The 27,623-nt window shown below is 33.2% G+C and overlaps 2 protein-coding genes across 4 annotated transcripts in view; one reads left to right on the top strand and one right to left on the bottom strand.

The window, feature by feature from the left end:
• LOC113520487 (protein spinster) overlaps positions 1-15,701 on the top strand; it is a 37,615-nt gene extending 21,914 nt beyond the window's left edge. Inside the window, exons 2-10 of one of the 3 annotated variants that reach the window (XM_026905824.3) lie at positions 6,994-7,190; positions 7,311-7,462; positions 8,287-8,487; positions 10,182-10,313; positions 11,594-11,855; positions 12,582-12,680; positions 13,398-13,587; positions 13,937-13,975; positions 14,108-15,701. In XM_026905824.3, coding sequence (XP_026761625.1) covers positions 6,994-7,190; positions 7,311-7,462; positions 8,287-8,487; positions 10,182-10,313; positions 11,594-11,855; positions 12,582-12,680; positions 13,398-13,587; positions 13,937-13,959 — 1,256 coding nt within the window. In that variant the 3' untranslated portion in view covers positions 13,960-13,975; positions 14,108-15,701. Of the gene's footprint in view, positions 1-6,993; positions 7,191-7,310; positions 7,463-8,286; positions 8,488-10,181; positions 10,314-10,716; positions 10,979-11,593; positions 11,856-12,581; positions 12,681-13,397; positions 13,588-13,936; positions 13,976-14,107 lie in introns of all 3 variants that reach the window. The other 2 variants (XM_026905823.3, XM_026905822.3) reach the window with 2 other exon arrangements.
• A 37-nt stretch (positions 15,702-15,738) lies between these two features.
• LOC113520627 (ovarian-specific serine/threonine-protein kinase Lok) lies at positions 15,739-26,107 on the bottom strand. The gene is made up of 9 exons (XM_026906016.3): positions 25,774-26,107; positions 25,567-25,696; positions 24,269-24,405; positions 23,624-23,751; positions 21,294-21,419; positions 21,003-21,206; positions 18,711-18,922; positions 18,368-18,569; positions 15,739-16,612 (listed from the first exon to the last, which is right to left on the bottom strand). The coding sequence occupies exons 1-9, from the start codon at positions 25,952-25,954 to the stop codon at positions 16,346-16,348; spliced, it is 1,587 nt and encodes a 528-aa protein (XP_026761817.2). The 5' UTR covers positions 25,955-26,107; the 3' UTR covers positions 15,739-16,345.
• Positions 26,108-27,623: the final 1,516 nt, after the last annotated feature.

The following is a 27,623-nucleotide window of genomic DNA, read 5'->3' as shown; positions in this document are numbered from 1 at the left end:
TGAATTACGAAGGCAAATGTTGCATTGTATTATATACAGTTTTATTTTCAAAAACAAATATAATCTATATATTCCTATAATAAAGTTGTAAAATAGAAAGACTACACATATTTAATTGGTTTTTCGAAGTAAGTACTGAATGATAGATTTAATAAATGCAAAATTCAACAGTAGGTACAAACACACAAATAGTTGAATATATAATTTAATTTGTTTATAATTATTTTGATTAAAATAAGTAAATACGCCGATAGCTTGCAAAAGACAGCGAGGCCAAGTCAGGGAGCGAAGTCCTTGAGTGGTGGCGGATATGATAATTCTTGATTATTACAATACTGAGTCCATCAACCGGATATAAAAAATAATACGTGTAAAATATATCTAAGTACACGTGAACGTAGTTGCGGTATTGTTTGATATGCTACTGGAAAGTGACTGATACGCAATAATTGTGATAATACAATAATACTGTCCATTTGTCTTTTTAGTACTTGTCTAATATTTTTTTTTAAATTTCATTGGTCTAAATTTTATGATTATATCTTACGTTTTATCGTTCGTTGACAAGGTGTCATATTTGCAAACCACACCCTTCCGCCATTCCATAAGCAAATGTTTACCGACATTTTTGTCGTTATTTTTATCTTTGAACCGCAATGTAATAGATATTTGTAATATTTTTTTATTTTTTATTTTTTTTTTTTATGTAAGGGTATTTGAAAATCCCAATGCTAGTGGTTTACATCGGGTTTTCCCCTTGGTTTTCGCATATGAAGAATTGTATTATAACACATATAAAGTTTGAGCGCATTTTATTAGAAGCACTGGATAGTTAAATATATATAAATATATATGTATTTAGGTCTATGATACTTACATAATAATATATCAGGGGGAATATATATAAATATAGTTTGTATAAGTTTATTATTACGTGTTATTAAATGCCTTTAGGCTATCTATTATATTTACCAAAAGCGTTTTGAATGAATTAGTACTGTTTTCCTTCTTGATTATGTGCTGAAGAGAGTATGGTTCCGTAATGTTTAATAGTTGGCACGCTAGTTGGTGATTTAAACGGCTGCTGGCGAAACGGGGACAGTATTTCAGGAGGTGTTCAAGGTTCTGAATGTCGGTGTTATTACATGGGCATAATTCATCAGTTGTTATATGAAATCTGCAAAGGTATTCCTTATGATAGCCATGGTTACTTAAAAGTTGTGTAATGTAAAAGTCAGGTTTCAATACGCTTAGGACCTCTTGGAGTATATCAAATGATGGGCACCACTTTTTTAGGTGGCAGCACTTGTTAGGGTCTTCAAACATCCGTCTCTCTGCGTCCTTGCCCAGTGTTTGATAATGATGTTTTACGTAGGACATAGGGAATAGTGAGAATGCAGTCGCGGAGCGTCCCACAGCCGCGGCTCTAGCGGCAGTATCTGCTGCTTCATTGCCGTCGATTCCGACGTGAGAGCGGAGCCACGCGAAGGATATTGTCAAGCCTCGTGAATCAGCTTCATGTAAAGATGCGTGAATATCGACGACCAGCGAGTTGGTGCTGTTTGGGTTGCTAATTTCCATTAAGGAAGACTTGCTGTCGGACATTACTACAGCCGGAGTATGCTCACCTTTGAGAACCCATTCGCAAGCATGCTTAATGGCCAGGAGCTCTGCCTGAAACACAGAACAAGTAGGGTGAAGCTTTAGTTTTTTAGTATACAATTTTCTATTAAGATGATGAGCGACTACAGCAGCTCCTACACCCTCCTCTCGTTTGCTGCCATCTGTATACACGGCATAACATTGCGGATCTAGGAATGTCGTGAATTCTTCGGTGGAAGTGACCTCGGCGAAACTAATCTTCTTTCGCAGTGCTGGATGTAGCAGATCGCTTATGGGTGCCGGGGAGTCCCACTGGATCGCATCGGGTAAAATCTTAGTCGCCCGAGTCACTCGAGCCCTTTCAATTTCTGCCACTTCTTCCACTTTAGAGCAAATGGGTGTGAGTTGAGCAAGAATTATAGCGACCTCTGTGCTCAGTGTTCGGAAGCCCCTCACTATTCTCACGGCAAAGCCACGCTGCAAGGATATTAGCTTTTTTTGGCAAAATTTATATTTAAGCGCAGAGTGCCATATGGAAGCGCCGTAGCAGATAATTGGCTGTATCACCTGATTGTAGATAATTTTGATGTTTTCAGAGCAGATACCCCAAGTTGGCCTGGTAAATATAATTAATTTGGAAAACAATTTTTTAGCTTTATTTATGATATGGTTGACGTGGTGCGTGAACTTGAGACGACGGTCAATTTTTATACCTAGTATCTTTATGTAGTCGTGAAACTGTATGGGGTGTGCATTCATGAAAAGATTGCATCGAGCGGCCCTAGTAGTGAATGCTACCGCTTGCGTTTTGACTGGATTGAAAGTCAGTTTGGCATCAAGACCCCATTCCTGTATTTGCTCTAAAGCAGTGTTGATTATTTCCTGTAACTTGCTTTCATTCTTAGCTGTAGCTACAAGCAGGACATCATCGGCATATGCTTGCAGCCTGCAGCCAATGGGAAGCTCCATTTCCAGTAATTCATCCAGAATCAAGTTCCAGAGGAAAGGTCCGCAGACCGACCCCTGGATGCATCCTCTAGTAAGTAGTTTATTAATCGAGGTATCTGCATAATTAAAAGTAGCGATACGATCCTCCAAGTAACTGGCCATCAGTCGATAGATGTTGGAGGGGCAACCAATACGCTGCAAACGACAGAGGATGAGCGGCCACCAGGCATTATCAAAAGCTGCCTTTATATCAAGAGACACAGCGGCTACCTGGTGACCGCTCGCAATGCCTTGTCTGATATGGTCGATGGCATCATATAAGGCGTTAACAGTTGACGTTTGAGATTTGAAGCCGTACTGATTTGGGTTAAAATTATTATTCACGTGCATCTGAAAAGATAATCTGCCGATTGTGAGCTTTTCCAAGAGCTTACCAAATAAATTGAGAAGACCTATGGGACGAAATGATGATGATGAAAGATCTGAGAAGTCCCCTCCGCCGGACTTGGGAATTAGTTTAATGATAGCAGATTTCCATACTCTTGGAAAATACCCCAACGTAAGACATCTATTCATAATAGATGTTACTAGTTCAGGAAAACATTCCACTACGAACTGGCAAATGTCCGCTGTGAGGTGGTCAGGACCAGGTGCCTTTCTCGGACTCATTTCACTAATCGCCCTATGGACCTCGTCAGTCGTATACCGTGGCTCCGGCTCAGTGTGTGGTTCATATTTTGACTCGATTCGCCGTACTCCATGTATTTCTCGAGTATCTGGCGTGTCATCCGGGAAAAATCTGTCGAGCAGTACCTTTGCCGTTTCTACTGAGTTCTGGGTGTATGTACCGTCCGGCAGTCTCAGGGTAGAGGGTGACTGAGGTGCTGGAACAGATTTAATTATGCGATTGGTGACCGCCCAGACATCCTCTTTACCCTGTTGAGCACAAAATTGTCTGAAGTGTCGTGTGGAGGCCTCGTTAAACATCTTAGAGTATTCCTCTTTAAGCCGGTTCTTCTCTGCCAGGGCTTGTTCCATAGGTTTTCCCCTACGCTTGAGACGTTGTAGAAGATGGTGGTTTTTTACTACCTCTAATTTTTTACTCTGAAGCTCATTATTCCACCAAGGGCATCGCGGAGCTCGGGCACGAAATCGGGGCAGAAGTTTCTCACATGCAGCTTGAATAGCACTAATAAAAGTTACTACAAAGCTTTCCAGCTGTTCCTCGTTCATGGCTTCAACGTTTTGAGTCGTTATTTCAGTTTGAATTAGATGATCCATGAACGGTGCTTTGAGGTTGTTCCATTCGATATTGTTAGTATTAAATCTGTATGTGGTGGTGGTCTGGTTACAACGAAGCTCTCGCCCTCGGATTGTGTACACGAACTCAATGGCATGGTGGTCAGATGATGGACAAATCTCTCTGTTAACTTGCCAGTTACGTATTCTGGGAGACGCTCCGGCAGTCGCCAGTGTGAGATCGATTATGGATTCCCGTAATTGCCCGTGCGTTGTAGTTGTGAATGTGGGTTCTGAGCCTTGATTACAGATGATCAAGTCATTGGCGATTATGAAATCCATGATTTCATTGCCTCTTGAATTGACAGAAGCAGAGCCCCATGCCGTATGCCATCCATTAAAATCTCCACAAATCAAATGCATAGCATCGGCAGTAGTACGAATAAAAGCTTCCAGCTTTAATAGCGCCTGTGGTCCAGTCATAGTAGTGTGCTTGTCTGCCTGATTGCCATATCTAGGTTCTAAATAAACGCAACTAAGGAAAAGTTTCTTGCCAGCCGTATTCACTTGGATCGTGCAAACGTTGGCGGATGAGTGCTCTGCTAATCCAATAGCGCTGATAAGGCCCTTTTATGACGATACAAGCCTTAACTCGAGAGTTAGATGGATATTGAAAAATATGATGGTCATATGGGTTTCCCATGAAGTTTCTACTACCGGTATAGGGCTCACATATAAGCGCAGCGTCGTAGTTGCCCGAGTTGAAACTCTGCATAAGCTCATGTTGTGCCCTGAAACATCGGGCTACGTTACATTGTAATATATTAATTTCATGATGTTTAGAATTTTGTATATTGCAGCGACTTAAGTTAACCATAGTTTGTGTTGTTTGCAATTGCCTGCCTTACAGCTAAAATCCTTAGATGTAGCACTGTGAGACGTTGATACTTTGGCTCTAGTGTTTTGGTTGTAAGCGTTACAGTTAACACAGCATATTTTACTGTTGTCGTTGCGAACAGGGCAGACGTTGATGGCGTGAGCGCCAGCGCAATGAGAGCAGCAGACATCCTTGGCATCGCATTTAGCTCGAGTATGGCCGAACTTTAGACAGTTAAAGCATTGCCTAAACGGGGAGAAGTTATCTACTCTAACGCGTTGAAAGTCCAAATTGACCCTTTCCAAGGTCATAATGGTTCTCCAGATGGCAGGAGTAACTCGTAGGACGGCGTTATATAACACAGGGTTCCTATTATTTTTCAAAAAACTTAACTGGGCATCCGTTTCTGAGGTTGCTGCTTCTTTAACGCTTGGATTTTGATCGAGTAAGGTATCAATCAATTCTGTTGAGGGCAGGTCCTTGTGAATTCCTTTGAGAATGATCAAAGGGAGGCTTTTCTTGACGGACTCGGCCTGTAGTTCCGGAATGGACTTGAGTCTTTCCAATGTGTCTTTCTGCTGCTGAGTGTTGTCAAACTCGAGTCGAACTCGGCCTTGCGTAATTGTGGCTACTCTGTACGGGGTATAACCGATATTCCTAAAGAGCAGTTTCTTTCTAATAGTGTTCAGAGTGTAGTGAGCTGAGGATCCAGCGGGGTCAGTTGATGATACTATAATTGCTGGTTTGGATGCAGCCGGCTTCTTAGGCGGGATGATCCTAGCCTTGTCAGCGTAGGTTGTTGTACACGACGCGAGGGCACGCTCGTAAGTGACAAGCTTGTCGATTTCTTTGCGAACTCCTTCAACTACCTCACCGGCAATTGTTGCACCTTCGTGAGAGTCTGCAGATGCAGAAGTGCCGGCCGTTAAGATATTTTTTATGTCCATCACATCTGCACGTACTGAGCCAATTTCTCTTTTCAATATTTTTTTATTAAAAAAGAAAATTAACATACTTCCAAAAAAATAATTTAGTTTTAACCTTAGATGTTTTAATCTTTAAGCCCTTTATGTGACAAACGAGTAAATACCAAACAAACAGCGCAGATAATACAATTTTTAAAAGAAAGATTCCCACCAAATATTTATATCTTTGCCTTTGCCACGGTATTGGCACTTGTGCCGAATCTTTATCATTGGCGAGTGATATAACATGGACTTTATTTTTGCTTTTCAGTTTCATTAAATTCTGTTTATTTATTATTTTATTTATTTATATTTTATTGTACACAAAAATTGCGTTATAATTTATTTTAAATAAATATGTACAATGCGAGGTGAACTCTTACAGAGTTAAGCTATAACTCTGTTTATGTAATTGTATGGAGCTAGTTATGCAGAAAATAGTCATTTCTTATGGATATCCCATAAGAGATGGTTGTACCCCAAGCGTAGCGTAGGTATGATCCAAATATGCGAACTCCTTTATTCTCAAAAACACTACTTGTTCGTGACATAATAACAATAATATTTTGTTTACAGACTTACATACTTACATTTAGAATTAATAATTTTATCTCTATCCTCTTTATTACCTACTAAAGTTAATATTATTTTTCATTATTGTGAGATGACGTGATAATACTTAATAAAAAAGCTCCGGTCTTAGTAGACTGGTTTAAACTTACAGTCGCGGTGTATGCGTTTCTGTTTGGCGAATGCGCGGCCACTCACCTTCACAAGGCCATTTTTTGCATTGTATTTTAAACAATTTAGGTTTACTAAATACATATAAAATGTAGACAATAACATCGTCACTGTTCTAATATATAAAGTTAAAATAAGCTGCTAAGTAAAAATATCAGATTTTGATTATAAATCTCCAATACAAGATGTCGTATGATTACTGAGAAATAGATTTTTATAGATATTGAAAGAGGCTAAATCCATAAGCATTTCTACAATTATTTTCAATTTTAATAACATTAATTAATTTTTTTATATTATGTACTAACTTTGGTTGGGATTTCGTCCGCATGACTAGGATGAAAATAGCCATGTCAAATACTCCGCGTTTATAATTTTTTTTAAGATTATCTGATAAATAAACTCCTTTTAAACACTAGCTAATATCAAAATTAAACAACATTGCGTAGGTAATGGATGTAGACGTATTATTGTACTATACGTACTATTTAATCATTCTATCCCGGCTAAAAATATTATCTTTGATATCATTAACATTGAGTGTAAAATTAGAAAATCGACATTTCCGACTTCCAAGTTTATTGAAATTGAGTATATAATTTAATTTGTATTACTTTTCAGGAGTGCTAGGTGACGTGAAGAAGGAATTCAACATCGGCGATGATAGCGCCGGCCTTCTGCAGACAGTTTTTGTGGTGGCGTACATGGTGTTCGCGCCAATATTCGGCTACCTCGGCGACCGGCACTCGAGGCGCGCCATCATGGCGTTTGGTGTCGGACTCTGGTGTGTCACCACCTTTATTGGATCCTTCATAGCTGTGAGTGCCTGCCTACTAATGTTTTGATTATGTATATTTTGATTATATATAATTAAAGATAGACTGCAAATGTAAAAGAACAGTAAATGATAATAATATAAAAATTCTTTTTTTTTTCAGAACTTCTCATTATTTGCTTTCTTCCGTGGGCTGGTCGGTATCGGTGAAGCATCGTACTCCACGATCGCACCCACAATCATCAGCGATTTATTTGTGGGCAACGTGCGCTCCAAGATGTTAGCACTGTTCTACTTCGCCATACCTGTTGGCAGGTAACACATCTATTGATACTGATTCCATTTCACAGACTTCTAGACGATGACGTCTTATTATAAATAACGAGAATTATGCAATATAGCGTGATGTTTAAAAGCCGGCCACCTGTGTAAATAATAAAAATGTTTTACAATAAACAGTGCCATTGTTTTAAATAATATCAGTTGTATTGTATCAGCCGTTAACTGTCGATAGTCTCCCCCGTAAGGTGGGTATTGCCAGAAGGTCGCCACGCTTGACAAGCGGGTTTGACTTTGTTGATGTTTTAAGAGGGACGCTGCTGCCCATCCCACATATCCACCCATCTATTATAGGCTCCCTTAGTTGTCTCCTACGATGTCCATGAGAGAGATTTATTCAACCGATTAAAAAAAAATGAGAAAGTTCTCAATTCGATTGTATTTTTTCACATTTACTTTCAGGTTGGTCCCATAAAAGTTCTATCAAAATCGGTTATATATTTTGGTTTTAAATTACAATTACTGGTTTTGCCACGAATAGGGAGAAATTGACAGTGGGATACTGGTTATAAAAAAAGACTATCGTCGTATAAAAATAAATCTTATAAATAAAAATAGATAATATTAGTTTTTATCTTAATATACATATAAAAACCCGTGTGGCTTATAATGTTCTTTCGCTTTAATCTTCGAAACTGCTCAACCGATTTCAATGACCTTTTGTAAATGTGTTATCGGATTTTCCCGGTCAAAAAATGAACTGAGTAAGTGGGGATAGGGGACCAAAACAACGTGTGCTTAGGTAATCTTCGTGTACCTTCAGAAGACATTGGTTGATAGTACAAATTTCTGTTTTTCAGTGGTATGGGATACATTGTGGGCTCGCTGGCGGGAGCGGCGGCTGGCAATTGGCGTTGGGGTCTACGAGTGACCCCGTTTATGGGCGCTGTGGCCGTGGCACTTATCTTGTGGGTGATGGAAGACCCGGAACGTGGCCAAGCTGAAGACAGTCAGATAAAACCGACTTCCTACAGAGATGATATACGCGCTCTTATCAAAAAGTAAATATTTTATGCATATTGGCTTATAATAATAATAATATAGCCTTTATTCAGATCAACTTAGTACATTAAAAACAAACATAAAATTAAAAAAAAAAACTCAAAATAACTTATTCTAATAATTGTTTCTTACTTATTTTTTGAAGATCTGTTTGCCATTTGGCAAAGGCCTCCTCCAACCGTTTCCACTCTCGCCTATTCTGATATATTGGCTTACAAAAATAATAATTGCATAAAATTTTAACCATATCTTAATCAGAAGGTTTGACTCAATCGCAGGTTTTATTATATTTAAAAAATAGGATTATATTTTTATAATATAATTAATAAATAATCTTCATTATATATTATATACATACTCCCTTGATTGATTTTAATGAAATTTTGTAAATATGTATTACAATTTGGATTCAGTTTCGATAATCTGGATTCGATAATTGACCCTTAATATTTTTATGGATGGACGTTTGCTGGGTTAACTACTTAATCTATAGATGTATCTACTACTACATGGAGACTCCAGGAGGAAACAAAAATCAGCCAAAATGTATTGCGAACCGAAAGTACGACTTATGTTGCTTATAAGTAAATAGAAATTATGTAAGAAAAGGCAACGTCATATGCCTAAAAACATTGTCTAATATTGTGTAATGTGAATATGAAAACGGAAATCTGCCATACCAAGGTCACTTGAGGCTTTTCGCAGTAAATATTTTTTATTATTACATAATTCATAGGTTTAACCTGTTAAGGTGAATGTGTTATGTATTGAAGAATAAAATTTAAAAATTAGTATTGCTATTCTACTAGTCACTGTGTATAAAGAATAAAGCATTCAATTTAATACAGTGGTTATTGCGTGATGCCGGAACAAACATACAGACAGGCAGACAAAATTTATAAAATAAATTGGTTATGGCTTTCGTTAATCTTATTTTTTTTTAAATATCTCTTATGTACAGAAATCGTCTAAATACATTTTTATTATATTAGATATTCATCGTCATATCCATACATAACTAATAACGCGGGACGTTTATATAGGAGTAAATTGACCGACTTTATCGCAACACAGGCTAATTACTCTGGGCAGGTCGTAGAAGAAGCTCCATAACATTTTCAAAATGTCTGTCATTCCTGTTAAAGTGTGCCTAAACTTGTTTCTATATAAAAAAAAATATAAAACAACTTATTCCGTACTACCGATAACGTCATAAATTCCTCTAGATTTTATTTATAATTTGATTTTAAAAGTGTTCCATATTGAAATGTCAAAATTGTTCTAGTTCTAAGCTAAGTGATTGACGTAATAGCGTTCGATAGAATTATCAGTCGAATTGTTTCGATATTAAAATCTATCTAAAATTTGGTCCATAGACTATATAAACTTCATATGATAGTATTAATAATAAAGTATTCATTTTGGAAATATAATAATGATTCCTATTAATAATAAGCATGGGATGGTAGCGATGATACCCAATGTATATCGGTATCGAGTTGTTATGTTCGACGTTATCTATCTCCTATATGGCTATCTATATTCGTAACCCATAATGTCTTACCGCGCTGGACATGGTCCTCTTAAATAGAAAATACGTATATATATTTCGACAAGTCGTCCAAGAATCTACTCAATATAAATTCGAAAACTAACAGCTAAAAATACTAAATTATAAACGTTTAATTTTCAGCCGGTCTTTCATGCTGTCTACGCTCGCGTTCACATGCGTAGCGTTCGTGACAGGCGCTCTCGCATGGTGGGGACCTCAGTTCATATTCCTTGGGCTCACCATGCAACCCGACGTCGATATCACTATTGAAAGGTAACATTACTTTTGTAGTACAAATCAATTACTACCCTTTATAAAAATAATTAAATTTGTGTGTAATAAGGCTTTAATAGGTATGCATGTATCTCTGTGTGTACCTAAATACAGGTGAATTGTGAGTTCTTTTTTTGAAGTTCCATTCAATAATAAAATATTTACTCCTCGGTGTCCCTCCTTTTTTTAATTTTTAACCATTGACCTTATTGCAATACATTTATAACTGCACTGTGTATATAATATTCCAAACGAATAATGATATAATTGTGACAATCGAAGCGTATCAATGAATTCATGTAAAATGGAATGAGTCCATCGATAATGATATTTTCAACATTTAGGGCTTACCTTTTAGGAGTAAATAATTATATGGACTATATTAAATTTGAAAATGGAACAGCGTTTCGTACAAGTTCGGGCTGGTGGGTATGTCGGCGGGCGCGATCGGCGTGCCGCTGGGCTCCGCACTCGCGCAGCGGCTGCGCCCGCGCCTGCACGACTGCGACCCGCTCATCTGCGGGTTCGCGCTGCTCGTGTCCGCGCCGCTCGTCTACTTCGGCCTCATCACTATCTCCGCGCACGTAGCGCTCACATACTTACTGATATTCGCCGGGATGGTCACGCTCAATCTCACGTGGTCCATCGTCGCCGATATCGTTCTGGTGAGCGCTTTCTGTCTGTTCATGCTCGCATATATAATAACGCGACACGGCCGTTCCGGAATTGAAGAGTTGCTTAAATATAATATGCTAATAATATTAAATATAATGCATTAATATGCTTAAGCAAAATAAAAAGATATATTTTTATTTAAGCATGTTGGTGTTAAATAAAAAAAAAATACGTATACATTCTTTCACTATGTTTTTAATTTCGGATATCTTACTTTGTTAAGTTGCTCTTCTGAAGTGTTGCTGTATTATAATTGCAAGCGTTACATGCATGAACAGAAATCGGTCACCGGCTCGAATTGTCGCAAGAAAAATATTCCGATGAGATAGACGTATAAATTTTGAGTCACATTAACCATACGATAGGTCGCCGAATCATCATCCCATTGTGCTGCTAATATTTAGAGAATGCCGCTTCTTACATTATCAACACGCGATCTTTTATTTTATATTTATTTTATAATTTAAAAGTATATAATATAAAGCGAGCATGCGTAAGAACGTAAGGCAGGTCGTATTTGCCCGTCAAACGGTCGGAAACTAAACGCATAATCGATATATGCATGTGAAATGTGGCGAGGCTGACCAGGCGGTTATTGCACGAAGGTTGTCGCTAATCTTCGGCGTGGTGACGATGGTGTCGGGGCTGGCAGGCGTGCCGCTGGGTTCGTGGCTGGGTGCAACGCTGCAGAAGCGGTTCCCACGCGCGCATCCGCTCGTCTGTGGCATTGGCCTGCTACTCTCCGCGCCAGCCATCGGTCTCGGCATGCTCCTCACCGAGGGCTATTTCTACTCGCCCCTGATCCTCGTCTTCCTAGGCCAAGTCGCTTTGAATCTCAACTGGGCAATAGTGGCCGATATGTCGCTGGTAAGAGACGCCTTCCGCGGTCTCGCTTCTGGCCAGCCCTTGGCTTTTCATAAAAGTCAATTGCAGCCAGAAGGGATCTGTATGGGAAGTTTTATTATTTTTAGTTGTTTTTTTATTTGTTTTTTTTTTGTTTTGGTGTACGGTGCATGATTAATTTTTTTATTAGTGTTCTGTTATGTATTTATTTCTATTGCCTTATTATGCTTTGTACAGATTCTTAGATTTGAAATCAGTCACTCATTAGCGCATTATCATGGTTCACTATTGTCTGGTTGTAAATATTGTTTCTTGAAAGTATGAATAAACTATCTCATTGGAATTTGATAACATCATATTTTTTCTTGTGAAATATTCGAGTCGATTGAACTGATTTCAAATCTTGCAAAACAGCGACATCTATTAGCATTTATTTTAAATACGTCTATTATTGCATTTAAGCATTAGCATGCCATTTTAATCTCTTACTACTTGTCTAGATGGCGTTAGTATACATAATTTTAGTTAAGTAATTTTTAATAAAAATAGTAAATGCACGTTATATCATTGTGGACAATTTTTTTTTATTCTATTATATAAAAATATTATTTTTTATATCTAATTTAACAATAAGTCAACTAAGTACATAGTTCTGTTTTTATATTTTATTTTAATAATAATTATGACCGTTGTATAAAATTAATATTTTTTTTTATCTGTAGTTTTTTAATCTTGATCAATCTCTTTCAGTATGTGGTTATTCCACCGCGGCGATCTACTGCCGAAGCGTTCCAGATACTCATATCACATATGTTTGGTGATGCTGGTAGTCCTTATTTGGTTGGAGTGGTATGTTAATTTATATACACATTCTATCAAATGTCCAATAATAATATAAAGAGAATTACTAAATTTAAATCTAGAAGCAATAATGCCGTCATGCGACCATTGCAAATGTAAAGTTTGTTTACCTATCTAATCTACAATTTTGCTATATTTTTAAAAAAGTTTTTTTTTTAACTACTCTTTGGTAATGGTAAACACCTATATATAGGATCGCCCACATGCTACGTTGCTCTACTTTAAATGCCTCTGACTACCCCATGAAGGATTAAAGTTGTATTTTAATTTTATTATAAAAGCCATAAAAAATAAACCTGTTAATATAATTATATATTATTATTATTGTTGTTGTTATTATGTTTGATAAGAAACCCGTTAATATTTTTTTAAGTATTTCCCTTCATTATAAAAATCAATCGATAATTGTGTGAAGTTATAAATATAACTTTAAATTAATATTTTTCTTTAGTAAATTCCATTGATTGTAATTCTATCAAATCAAAACTGATTTAGAATTAAGAAATAGACCACGTACACGTATATTAAGTCTCTTTTTTATTATTATAATTTATTTTCCTCCAAGATTTATTAATTTTATAGCATATTAAATGTACTTAAGGCAAAGTACACAATATTAACTGTGACTCATTGGATGGCGTTGTTCATGGAGGATTTATTTTTTAATCGGTATTTTATTTAATTTGTTTATTGTTTTCTTTTCAGATATCAGAAAGCCTTAAGAGGTCGTTGTCTCCTTCACCTTCAGAAATGCCTTCCCAGATTGTGCAATTCCGGGCACTACAATATGCCTTGTTTGTGACCTGTTTTGTAGAAGTTTTAGGGGGCATATTCTTCCTTCTAACGGCTATTTACATTGTTAAGGATAAACAAACTGTAGATAGAACAATTGCTGGTGAGTAATGATTTTCATCATTTCAAGTTACATAAAAATCTACAATGGATAACTAATCCATTGTATCTACCTACTCCAATTGGAGACAAGTTTAACATAAATATGTGTGTCATTGTGTGATATTGCATATGATATTTAATATTAAACATTATCAAGTTAAATCTGATTGTTAATAGAATGTCATTATTAATTTTTTATTACAAATTAAAAAGAAAAATTGAAATGTCTATTATAATACCATGTATGTGTCGTGTTATAAGGTTTATTTTGGTATAATGTTAAATTGGTATTTATTTGTAATTCTGAAAAAGATTTCTGTTCTCTATTTTGTTAAATTATATTGTTTCAGTTACTTCATTAAAAGTTATTTAGAAGTAGAGTTTTTTAGGTGAGTGTACAGCTCATAAATTATGCTTATTAAGCATGATTAGCATGGCTGTCCAAATACTACTTTAAATGGGGAATATTTTTTTACTATGAAATGTAACACGACTTATTTATTAAAAATATTTAATTACAGAAATCGCTGCGCATCCAAGTACAGAACCATCGCATAGCAGGGCAGAAGAAGAGAATGTCAGTGGAGAATAAAATAAAAGTTAAAAATAAGTTGGAATTACATATAACTCTCCTTAAATCTGTGGGAGCTGTGAATATATTTCACAAAATATTTGCATATGCTACAGTCAAATAACTGAATTTAATTTGCTTAGCGAACAGTCATGAAAGTTTTTTATTTAATATTTTACGCACAGATCATTTGATTTTACATATTTGATTAAAGATTGTATATAGAATATGTTCGGTTTGTAAAAAATCACAATTTGAATTGTACTTTTTTTTAAATTTAGGTGATGGGCTGGTCCAAAGTACTTGTTAAAAAATTTTGAAGAATGTACTACATTTGTAGCAATTTGATTGTAGCATGACATGGAAAGACTGACTTAAATGCATAGGGTACGAACGCAGAGCGGGTTATGAAAGCAGAAATATGATTGCGAGAGATAGTTTGTATTTAAATTTAATGTAAGAATTTGATCCTAAGCATCACAATAGATTGTTACCTAATTTAATTTGGAGAAGTAATGTGCCTAAAATACCATACTACATATACTACTATAAAGTATTGTAGCCAATTATTCAATCATATACCAATATATCTAAATTACGATTACATAATGATTGACAAATTGGTGTTTGAAAATGTAGCTGCATATTTTGCATATACATATCTTTTCTTTTTTGTAGAAATTATCAGATTTGGAATTGAAAAATTTTATTAGCCACAATATGGCGGAAGGCCAGACTTATTAATTTTAATAGCATTGTACATAAATAAGATCGCAAGGGTATCATTATTGGTATATTTTTCGATAGGTAGTTTTCTGATCCAGCCGATGTAAGTAGTATACAAGATGTAAATATTATAATTCTGTTGTCAATTAATTATTTTGTTTCATTATTCATTTACATACAATTTATTATTTTCGAAATAGTTAATGTTTTATACTTATTGAATCATTATGTTATTATTTTATTGTAATATGTATTTTATTTGAAAATTTATTTTTTATTTCTGGTATTAAGTATTCATGCAGTTTAACAGTATAGCTATTAATTAGCTAGATTATTCTAAAAGTTCCTTATTTATGAATAGTAAAAAAGTTCCTCACTATAAGCAGATAATAAAATTAACCTATCAATGAATGTTGATATGAATAAAATTTGACAGGAAATAGGATTTTTCCTATTATTAGTTCACTAGACTTTATTACTGATAACAAAAATCTATTAATAGTTTTATCATATCCTATTTCTGTTGCTTTTGTATACATTTTGTTAAAAGAAATCAGAAATAAATGGAGGTGACAGGGGAAGATAAGTTGATGGTGTCACATATGGCTTGTGTTAAAAGTTTATAATACTATTATTTTCTGCCCAATTAGATTACCTTTTAATATTTATTTTACGTTAAACTGTATTGAATATAATATATAAGTAAAGACTGAATTCATTACTTGCTTTCTCGGTTGCTCCCTAAATTTGTTTATGTGTATTGTAAATATTTTGTATATGGAGGAATTGAAACGAAATATAATTTATTATAAAATATTGGTTTTATTAACTTATTGGATATCTGGTGGTCTGGTACATTACAATTATTCAATTGTAATACAAACACGATAATATGAAAAATCTTACATATAAAGGCGGCATCATGTCTCTTCATCGTGATGTTAATCACAATTATTAAAAATAAATTGTATTAAGTACTTGGTTTCTAATTCTAAACAACAGTTATCACAACATAAATATTCAATAATGAAATAGTAAACATTCTGCAACATATCTTCATAAAATCAACAATTGTCATATCGCAAGTGCACTTTTACAAACAATAACATTTAAAAATGTAAAAAGAACAATTACTATAACCCTTTATTTTACTATAAAAATATTTACTTTTTTCATTATTATTAATATTTTGAATAACAAAAAGGTATACTGTTTCTCAAGTACTTGTCACAATATTCGGAGAACATTAATAATAACACTGGTGTACAATTAATGACTTAAGTTTACGAGGTTCACTTCGAGTTTTAAATCGACAAAATAATCAACAATTAAGTATAAATAACAGATTATCATCACAATCATAAAATGGCCACACATTACTAAAATAACAGTATTTATTATTTTCATAATTGCTAACTTAAAAGCAAAATCTTTGAACATATCATTATTTAAAAATGAGATTTTATTCCTCTGAATAATAACTGTTCGTCGAATCACTATTGTCTTTCCCTTCTGTGGCTACCAATTTCAATTTCTTTGGGATCGGTTCAAAAGAATTGGAGCTGTCGCTCAATACGCGTTTGCCAGTTGCAACTACATTTACATTAAGTTTGGCAGAGTTGCTGTTCTCATCTTGATCCGAATCAGTTGATAATGTTAATTCGCTGAAACTCTTCATTTGTGTAGCATTGGAAAGCAATTTGTCAACACTTATTATAACTTCTTCATCCTGAAATGGTGGTTAACATTATTCAGAAGCAGAATTTTTGAAGAGTACGAGAGCTACACTGAAAATTTTTAGAACTGGCTACTTAAAAGCAATATAATAAAAAAATTTGTTAAAATTTTGAAAATGGAACTCTTTACGAATAATACAGAACTTAACACGAGAAAATTTACGTGCGATGATTTTTTATGCTTTTCGATGTCATCTAAGTTAACAAAAAAGTTATGATAGACTACGATTGACCTTTAACGATGAAGCCCCGTCTCGTGCCACTGTTTACAACTAGTTTAATGAGCTTAAACGTGGTCGCACTAATATCACCGATGATGTGCGTAAGGGACCGGCCTTCTACGGCGACGACTGAAGATAATATCAGTGTTGTGCGGCGTATGATAAAGACTGACAAAAGAGTGACCTATCAGCAGATTCGGGCAAGCTTAGGGATTGGTATGAGTCAAGTGCACAAAATCCTCCATAAACATTTGGCTGTCAGGAAGCTTTGTGCCCGGTGGATACTTCATAATTTGACACAGGCTCAAAAACTCCGTCGTGTCGATTAGTTCCGTGAAATGCATGAAAGATTTAACGGAGGTCACTCAAATTCTGTGTTTAACATAGTTACGGGAGACGAAAGCTGGATTTACTGTTATGATCTCGAAACTAAAAGACAGTCAGCTCAGTGGGTGTTTCCTTCCGAGGAGTTGCCAACTAAAGTGAAGAGAGGTCGAAGCGTATGGAAAAAGATGGTGGCCTCGTTCTTTGAAAGGACAGGTCATTACGCGACAATTGTCTTAGAGGATCGAAAAACAGTTACTGCAGAGTGGTACAGTAACAATTGTTTGCCACGTGTTTTCGAAAAAGTGCGTCAAAAACGACCTCGCAGTAGGATCCTCCTTCACCACGACAATGCTTTGTCGCACACCGTTAGGCAAACGATCGATTATTTGGCGACCTCAGACGTAGAACTACTGGGTCATCCGCCTTATAGCCCCAACCTCGCACCTTGCGATTTTTACTTATTCCAAAAAATAAAAGAAAAACTTCGAGGAAAACTTTTTATGGACGCCGAGGAAGCTGTGGCTACGTTTCAGAATGCCGTCGAAGAGATCTCTAAGGACGATTGGGCAAAGTGCTTTTCTCAGTGGTTCTATCGGATGCAGCGATGTATTGACGTGAATGGACTCTATTTTGAAAGATAAAATAAAGGTAAAAACTTGCTAATTTAATCATTTTTTGATTTTCTAAGGACTTTCAGTTTAACCCTTGTAATCATATTTGGAACTAACTGTATTCCATGGGCTGCACCCGTGTGAATCAGTACAAAAGGTATCCTATCTATTCCGTTAAGTAGTTTTTGTGTGAAAAAGTAAAATATATATCCATCCACAGTTACTAACTTTCGCATTTATTACATTAATAGGATTACTTATTGAATTATTAACTTATGAATGGTTTACTTCTTTAGTTTTCAGTGCTTTAAATAATATCAGTATTACTGCAAGAGACTATATTATTAACATTATTAAATTAGTTTCTAGCAACATTATAAATTGTTATAGTTTCCGGGATATATATAATATATAAATTTTAATGGGCATTACTAAGCAGATATATATATATATATATATATTTATTTATAGTGCCAAACCTCAGTAGCAAGTCTACTGACTATGACGAATATAGGTGGACGTTTAGACAGAAAATTTATGTAGTTATGGTAATATCCAAAATTAAGCTTGGGAATTTTATTATATATACCTGCATCCAGGGATGATTCAATATTGCGTCAAGTGTTATTCGCTTCGATGGTTGCACAGTCAGCATGCTTTTCATGAGCAGCCTAGCCTGAAGACTGATTCCGTGCCATCTTTTTTCCGAGATACGATATCGTCCAGTAACAATTTGGTCTTTAAGTGACATGTCTTTATAAGATGATGAAAATGGCAAATAGCCAGCAAGACTGAAAAAAATATATAGCTAAAAATATATAACCATATCATTAATAATAATTGCACTGTCGAGGCTAGAGACAAATTTATTTATTAATATTATATCATTTTCCTCAGCATAAAAAATTAATTTACTCACAATACAAACTCACCAAACAAAAAATATTACTCCCAAACTCCAAACATCAACTTCGGGGCCATAGTACTTTTGCCCATTTGCTCCAAGCACTTCAGGCGCTAAGTAAAGTAATGTTCCACACACAGTCTTCATAAAGCTATCCTCGCCAACAAACTTACTCAGTCCAAAGTCAGTTATTTTGACTAGAGTTCTGTCATCCTTACTCTCCAGTAATACATTCTCAGGCTGTGGGACGAATTAAATAAATTTGTAAATTATGTCAAATGGCAGCTTTGTTTACAAATTTAAAGGAATACACTTTTAAAGGACATAATAAATGGTGTTGTTAAAAGAATTTGTAGATTGTTCTCATTGTAGTGAAAGTAACACTCAACGAACATACAGTTCTCGGTGGTTTGAATTCGACGTGGCAAGAGCATGAGCATATATCCATCTTTTGGTTTAATTTAATTTGCTAACTGTGTTGATAGCTGACTAGATACAAATTGAATGACATGGATTTCTATACTCAATATTATAAATAAATATGATGCAATCATACCTTGTATAGAATAATCATAACTTGTATATTAGTATATAGAGTAACAGGAATATTTTTTGACATGACTAAGGCCTTTGACAATTTAAATCATACTATATTATTAAATAAGTGCGAAAGATATGGGATTAGAGGTCCTACTCTGAAATGGATATCAAGCTTCATCTCAAACAGAAAACAATGTGTACTTATAAATAAAATTGATAATACAAACACAAAAAAGTCTTTTAAGTCTAATTATCATTGTAACCTATCGGGAGTCCCACAAGGAAGTATACTAGGACCTCTATTATTCCTCCTATATATAAATGACTTGCCAGATATAACTAAATATCAATTTATCAGTTATTATTCCTGAAAATGAAAGAATAAAATCTGACTATGAAATTACTATAAAGAACACAATAAGAGACATAGTAAACTGGTTGCAATACAACGATTTAAGTGTCAATATATCTAAGACTAAGTATATGCAATTCTTGAATTATTCCATGAAACCAATAAACATTTTTATAAAATGTGATAATGAAATTGTAACCGAATGTAAAGAAATAAAGTTTCTAGGCTTTACATTGGACCAAAATTGTAATTGGAAAGGACATACAAATAATGTAAGGAAGCATATAAACAGTTTTGTGTATGCTCTAAGAAGGTTAAAAAGAGAAGCCAATGAAACCACAGTCCTTACCGCTTACCACGGTTATGTAGGATCGATATTGAGATACGGACTTCTACTATGGGGAAATTCGGTATTAGTAAGAAAAGTTTTTATCGCGCAAAAGAAATGTATAAGAGCGATTTGTGGTGTTGGTCCAACAGAATCTTGTAAATCTCTATTTAAAAAATTAAAGCTTTTGACACTTACCTCAATGTATATTTATGAGGTGGGAATATTTGTAAAAAAACATTTGTATTTATTTACAACAATGACAGAATATAATAAATTCACACCCAGAGACCCTACACAACTGAAACTACCCACCTGTAAGTCAACGCTGCATCAACAAAATTGCGGTGTAATGGCTATTCGAATTTATAATAGGATACCAAAAAAAATAAGAGAATTACCATTACATTATTTTAAATTAAAATTGAAAACATGGTTAATAGAAAATAATTTTTACAATATTAATGAGTTTTTGTAAAGTATAAATGCTGTGACATTGACTTAGTTGAAATTTAAATTGTAATTTTAATTTTATTTGTCATTTTTATCATTTTATTATTTATAGTAATTTTATTGACTGTTTGTAATGCATGACCAAAGTGACACTTCGTACTAATAGTGATTTATTGTATATGTAATTGAAAATTAAATATATGATGTACCTGTATAAAATAGAAAATGGATAAATTCCATAATTAATATTTGCATGCCATTTGATGTGGCGAAACATAATGGACATCTTATAAACTTCACAAATGCAACACCTTTTCTACAATGTTTCTAGCAAATAAATTTCATTTCATTTCATTTCATATAGAATATTCTATGTTATGAGGGACCAAATAACAAACAGTACTACATTTACAAAACAATTGGGTGTAACATTCAGAACAAGCCAATTAAAAAAAAAAAAAAATTATATGAACTGATTTGATCGAGAATCCAACCCATATATGCAAAGCAACATGCCTCCACTGTCATAGAGATTAAGTTTATTATATTTTTTAATATTTTAATTATATTTGTGTATGTCGGATCTGAAATTCTGCTATATTACACATACAACTTTGTTAATAGCTATGGGCGATTTATGTAAATACCTTTAGGTCTCTGTGAGTAATGCCTTGAGAGTGAAGGTATTTGACAGCTAGCACCATTTGTCTGAATAGGAACCTAGTGAGTTTTTCTGATAAATGAGTTTGGCTTGTGATCCGGTCAAAAAGTTCTCCCCCTTGCATCAATTCCAGAACAATGTAAACTGCATCACATGTGTCTATCACTTCCTCTGTTGAAATCACACAAGGCTGAAACAAAAGTATATTTTATAACTAAATCATTTTAGTGAAGCTGGTATTACTTCTTTAGTGATATTAATAATTGTTAAAACTCACGTGTTTAAGTGACTTCATAATATTAATCTCGTTCATAATTTTCTTTGGGTCATTGAGGTTATTTAATTGTCCATTAGTTACTCTACTTTTCCTAATTATTTTCATAGCATATTTTGTGCATTTTGTCTGAAAATACAATCAGTAGTTATATATACCTCAGAGAACAAAATAGAAATCGTTTGAAGTATTTTTTTTATTAAAAAATATTTTAAAAATGGATACCATTCTGTTTGTTATCTTTTGATGATAAAAAGATTAATGGATTACAATACAATTTTATAACTATTATTAAGTATAAGATGGGTTAGAGTAATGGGTGACACAGTTTAAACTGTTCATTGTAAAATGCTGCATAATTTTTGCTGGTTGGTCATTTTGTAGTCTTTGGGGGCTGCTCGTGATCCTTGTTGGAGGTTGCATTTGTTATTAAAGGAGGGTCACAGTCTGTTGAAAAATAATAAGACATCGAAAGATTTGTTTAAGGTAGCGATGCGCGATTTTACTAAACCGACTATTAATTATTTCACTGAGCAATTAATTCGAATTTGGATTCAATAAACGAATAGTTAACCATTAAATATCTGAAGTTTCAAATTTGATACAGGGGTTATAAATCGTATTGGGCGCCTATAATCGATTTTATTTTAATATTTGGCTGTTTACATGTTACTAAATGTTTTATTTAAAATAAATATATAAAAATATCTTTTTGATTTTTATACTATTTATCCCCATTAGTAAATGTGTAAAGGGTACACTTATATATTTTTAATTTGATTTAAAAAATCAGGCTTTTAAGGGTTAAACTCATTCATTAGTAGTGGTCTATGTGTGAATCAAACATAATGTAGTAAAGTAAATTTGTAATAATTAATTAATGTTATGCATATTGGAAATTAACGTAAGTAATCTCTTTTTGGCGTCACTTGTTTTCACCTATTAAACTATTATTGTAATAGAGGAGGAATAAGGGAGGGAGGTCGCAAGACTTTTTGGTTTTTTCGTGGATCGCGATATAAAAAAGGTTTAGAAATAATGAGTTAGATTATAACACACAAATACTAAATTTGTTTTTAGTACTACGTAGTTTGCCATAGATTTTTGGGAGCAAGTTTTGGGTCAGTGTACACATTCTTCTTGGTGTTACTTGATTGTGTATGAAAATACATATCACTACCTTGTTAGATAGATAGATAGATAATTTATTTACATTACTTACAGCACACAAATTACAATAAAAAAAAAAACATACACATAATACACAGCAAAAGAGATAAAAGAATGAAAATAAAAAAGCACAAATAAAAAAAAAACAAAATATATAAACTAACAATCTCCTTTCTTTCCCCTTCCTTCATGCGTGTGCCATAGTAACACAAATTGTTACAGTTAAAAATATTTCATTATTACATAGTGTGCATACCAGTGAAAACTCAGTGATTATTATAGTATTTAAGTATAGTTGTAGTACAATACTTAACCCTGGAACCCTACACTTTCTGGCCTACTAGATATTCCTACACATAGGTGCCAGGACATCCCATACTAAAATAACTGTAATTTGTTATATAAACACTAATTATTGAAATTATCTTTTTATTTTAAAACTTTATGTAATACTACAAATCTGTCATAAAATATTAATTTTCATATTAATTTCAGCATTTTCAGAAACTTTAATCTGACATTCCAAACATAAGTATTTTATACCCATAGAATATTATTTCCAAATCATCTGTTGAAATTTTTTTAGTTTGTCATAATATTTCTTTGTCAGGTCTAATATAGAATTAATTTAACTTGTCAATCAATTAGCAACTAAGACTCATCGAATAAATAATAAAATGACATCATTGTCTGTGTAATTAGTTAAAACAGTATATAATATTTATAATATTTACATTAATATTGTGGAAAGGATTCTGTCAAACACTCACTAATAAATTGGGGAAACTATAATAGATAACTGAGGATCAATGAGTTACTGAAGCACCCCTAGTTACTTGTAGACATATTCATAAAACTTGAATATTGGCAGTAACTTCATTAATGTGTGGCTATTTAAAATAAAATACATAGAAACTCAAAATTGACAGTTCACCACAAACTGAGAAATATAAAAAGTAAACCACCCTGAAGAGCTCCAGCACCCCATTTATGGTTTTACAGTTAAGCATCATTTATTTTAACAATGATATAAAATTATTCATTAACATTAACAGTCTAGTACTATGAGCAGATTTCTGCATGTAGAAATGGTGTGGATAGATACTTCTCTAAGCAATACTGTTTTATTTTTGTGATATTAAAATGCATTACAGTATACTTACTTTGTCAAAAACTAATTTAACTATTCCACAGGCACCTTGGCCTAATACTCTAGATACATAATATTTTTTAGAGATCTCATAAGGTACTTGGTCTTGTTCATTTTTAAGTAAATCTTTAAATACAAAAACTGAAAAAAAAGGCATTGGATATCATATTGTAAAAAATAAGTAAAAATAACAAGTAAATTATATGAGATCTACTTTACGAAAATAGTCAAACCTTTCATAAATCTATTTTAGCTGTTAAACTGTTTTATCTTTTAAAGCATAAAAGAAAGATCTTTTATGCTAAATTCTAAATTTGAAAAAATGACAAATGTAATAGTTACAAGTAGGTTTGTAGGTTTTAGTTTTTAAGAATAAGGGTTAGAATATAAATTAGCTTAAAATTAAACAGCACATGAAATAGTTAATTTTAATTTGTATATTGTAAACTTTAGTTCTCTTATTTCTATTTTATTTACTGTCTTAAGGTAGTTTAATAAACACAAAAAATAAATAAACACAACCTGTGTTTGTTTGCTTTTTCTATTTATTTAGTCCGATTCAGTCTGTCAGATAAATTAAACAGGCCCTTCATATATAGGCATGAAGATATTTCTCTAATAAACCTGACTAGGGTGGTAAAAAAAGAGTAATGCTTACTTTTCAGTGACGGATGAGACAATGAAATTACATCATTGTTATCAAGTATACAGCTGTGATCTTTACCAATTAAGATTCCATTTACATAAGTACCATTATAAGATAGGTCTGTAATAATTGTTGGACTGAGAGGTTCCCTGTAATAAATTAAGAATTCACATCAGTTCTACACAATAAGTTATTTTTTATAGAAAGTATTGAACAATATGGAACAAAAGATGGACCTGATGTTACAAGAATTCTCTACTAACTATTACTAATATTGCTATATAGATATACTGAAATAGTATGGTATTATATATTTTGAGTTATTATAGAAATACATATTCACCGAATACACAATATATAATTTCTACCTGAAATTTTGTCCACATGACTATGTAGTAAAGACTTTGTACAAAAGTAATTTGCTTGGGTACCTCTGTCCCATTTGTGTTTCAACCATAATGCAGTTGTTTCGGTTTGAAGGGTGGGATATGGCGTGAATTTACAGGGTACAGAGAAATAAAACCTGAGTCCTCAGGAATTGCAATACATGGGGGTTATCATGGGTGAAATAGTATACTCTGTTATGTCCATGGTACTTCTCATGTCTATAGGCGACGGTTACTTTCCATCAGGTGGGCCGTCAGCTTGTTTGTCATTCTAAGTTGTATAAAAAAAAAGACTAGTGGCAAACACTTAATAAAGGGAAGAAGGTCCTGATGGCATTTAAAATCATGCCAGTAAGTGATGTCAATGAAATCACTTTCCATTATTTGCAATGTATTAACAATAAGGTTAAGATGGAAGCTGATTCAAAGAAGGTATGTAATACCAACTATACATGTATAATATATGTAAATATAATATATTGTATTGTATGTATGTATTTTTTATAACATTTTGTTGAAACAGTACACTCTGTTATATCCATGGTACTGCTTATGTCTATAGGCGACGGTTATCATTTTCCATCAGGTGTGCAGTCAGCTTGTTTGCCATTCTAAGTTGTATAAAAAAAATTACTGGTATAATTAAGCAAGACAAGAAGAAGCCTCTCTACTTTCCATTATCTCAAATACAACTTAGATATCAAATTTCATAATGACTGTTTAAGCAGTTGAGGATCCAAGAGTTAAACATCTCACTTTCACATTTATAATATTAAAAGGATATTAAAAATTATATTTTATAAATACATAATACTTTTATATAATCAATAATTATTTAGAACATGATAATTTTAGGTTGGCATAAATTATGGGGAGGCCTATGTTCTGCAATGGAAAACTAACGGTTGATATAATGATACATACGATAACTCCCTCTTCAGAATAAAATGCTTTTTGCTGATATTTTTTAAAATTTTGTCATTAATCATTTCCTTTCTAATTACACAAGTACAGGTGAAAGCTCTTCCAAGACTAAATTCTGAAGAGATGAGATCTGTAATGAAACAATTTTTAAGTACCTTTGTAGAGCTCTTGTAAGTTGTTATTGAGATTTTAAAGATTAACACGTACCGTAATATTCTGGTGTTTTGATTTTCCAACATTTCTGTCTACAGATGGACGTTTTTGTGAGATATAATCTTCCCCATATATTTGGAATGAAGGCTGGACTTTGTTGACTCCATTCTATTTGGGAATTCTGTGTTTGCGTTTGCGTTTGAGTTTCATTATCTGTAATAACTTCATCCCCCATGATGTAAACGAAATTTAAATGTAATCTTAATGAAATGTGTTTTAAAAAACTCTTTGTAGTAAGTTAAAATGAAGTTATTGCTCACAAACAAAAGTAACATTTCAATTTTACAAAATATTTTTTTAACGGAAGCTACCATAGACTAAAAAGTTAAACGATTGTATCAATGGGTAGGGGGGGGGTCTATAACGAAGCGCTATTTTTAAAAGTAACGATTAAAATTTCTATAAACAAAATCTTGATACTGAGAATCAATATAAACTGAACTTCTAAAAAATTTAAGTCAAATTATTTAAATTTACTTAATGATGGTATATAAAAACAATTTTGTGAAACTATCATATTGACATGTACGGTTATGGATAGTTTAGAGAAATGGCACCATTGATTCGATTTCAGTGTTGCTAATTCGTTTAAGGTATTTAATTTAAATTAAATGGACAGGATCATAGATAAAGGATAGTACCTGCGGACAGGCATTTAATGATAATTATGCATGGTCAGTGAGCATTGGTTCTACTAAAAGTTGTGTATAATATTTTCTATTTACGATAATTAGTATTCGTTAACCAACTTTTCATAAGCATTTGTAATTTTTTAATATTGCTAATTTAGTATTAAGTATTCAGGGTTCTTAAAATCTGAATAAAAGCCAAATTAGTCTGTAAATATAAAAATTGAGTTTAATTGCTATGGGGCCGTCCATAAATTATGTTATTGATTTTGCCGATTTTTGACTTCCCTAGAATCATCCTATCGTCATTATTAAATAAGCTCCCACTTCTCTCGAGAAAATGATGCAATTTCGTTGATTTTTTTTTATTTTATACAAAAATCCACAGTTCTTAAAAAATAACTTACATGCTAAATCTTATGAATACAGCCAATAACGGATTTTATTTATACAAACAAAAATTATAATTCAAAAGTGAGGTAGGCAAGTTAGAGTGGGTGTATGCAAGTAATAGAAGCACAAGTATGAAAGAAATTATATATAATAAATAATTAATGTCCATAAAGTTAGGTTAATAAATATATAAAATAATTAAAATCCATGTTGCTAAAGTTCAAATATTGACAGCAATGATTAAATAATACAAATTTATGGTCACCAATTATAAAAAGGTATATATATATATATATATATATATATATATATATATATATATATATATATATATATATATATATATATATATATATATATATACATACTACTAATATTATGTAATGTCTATGACATTAAATTTTTTACTTGTATACCTAAATGTAGTATGACGTACTACTCGTATCTGCCTGTTATAAATTTAGGTGGAGAGTGATTGGACTGGCCACGTGAAACACTTCTCAGAATGTTAATTAAAAGTTCGAACCTCAACGTTTTAAATCCATTTAGGTATTCTTGATCTACCTAGGCAAGTACATATACATTTAATTTAACATTTTTTTATATATTTTTATTCACTTGTGGTAGTATAATCAGTATTCTTATGTCAAAATCTTATAAATAATGTCAATATCCAGGGATAGTATGCATTAACAACTTACATTTAATGTATATGTAATGGAGATACTAGTCTTCATTGCTTGTAATATAGGGTATATTGGTCATGTCGATCACACAGTAGAGGATCCTCTGGACAATATCGTGGTTCTAATAAATTCATCA

The sequence above is a fragment of the Galleria mellonella genome, unplaced genomic scaffold, assembly GCF_026898425.1.
Source record: "Galleria mellonella isolate WM207_F2 unplaced genomic scaffold, CSIRO_AGI_GalMel_v1 utg36, whole genome shotgun sequence".
Classification (NCBI taxonomy): domain Eukaryota; kingdom Metazoa; phylum Arthropoda; class Insecta; order Lepidoptera; family Pyralidae; genus Galleria; species Galleria mellonella.
The sequence above is the reverse complement of the archived record's forward strand: the minus strand, read 5'-3'. Positions and strand labels throughout refer to the sequence as shown.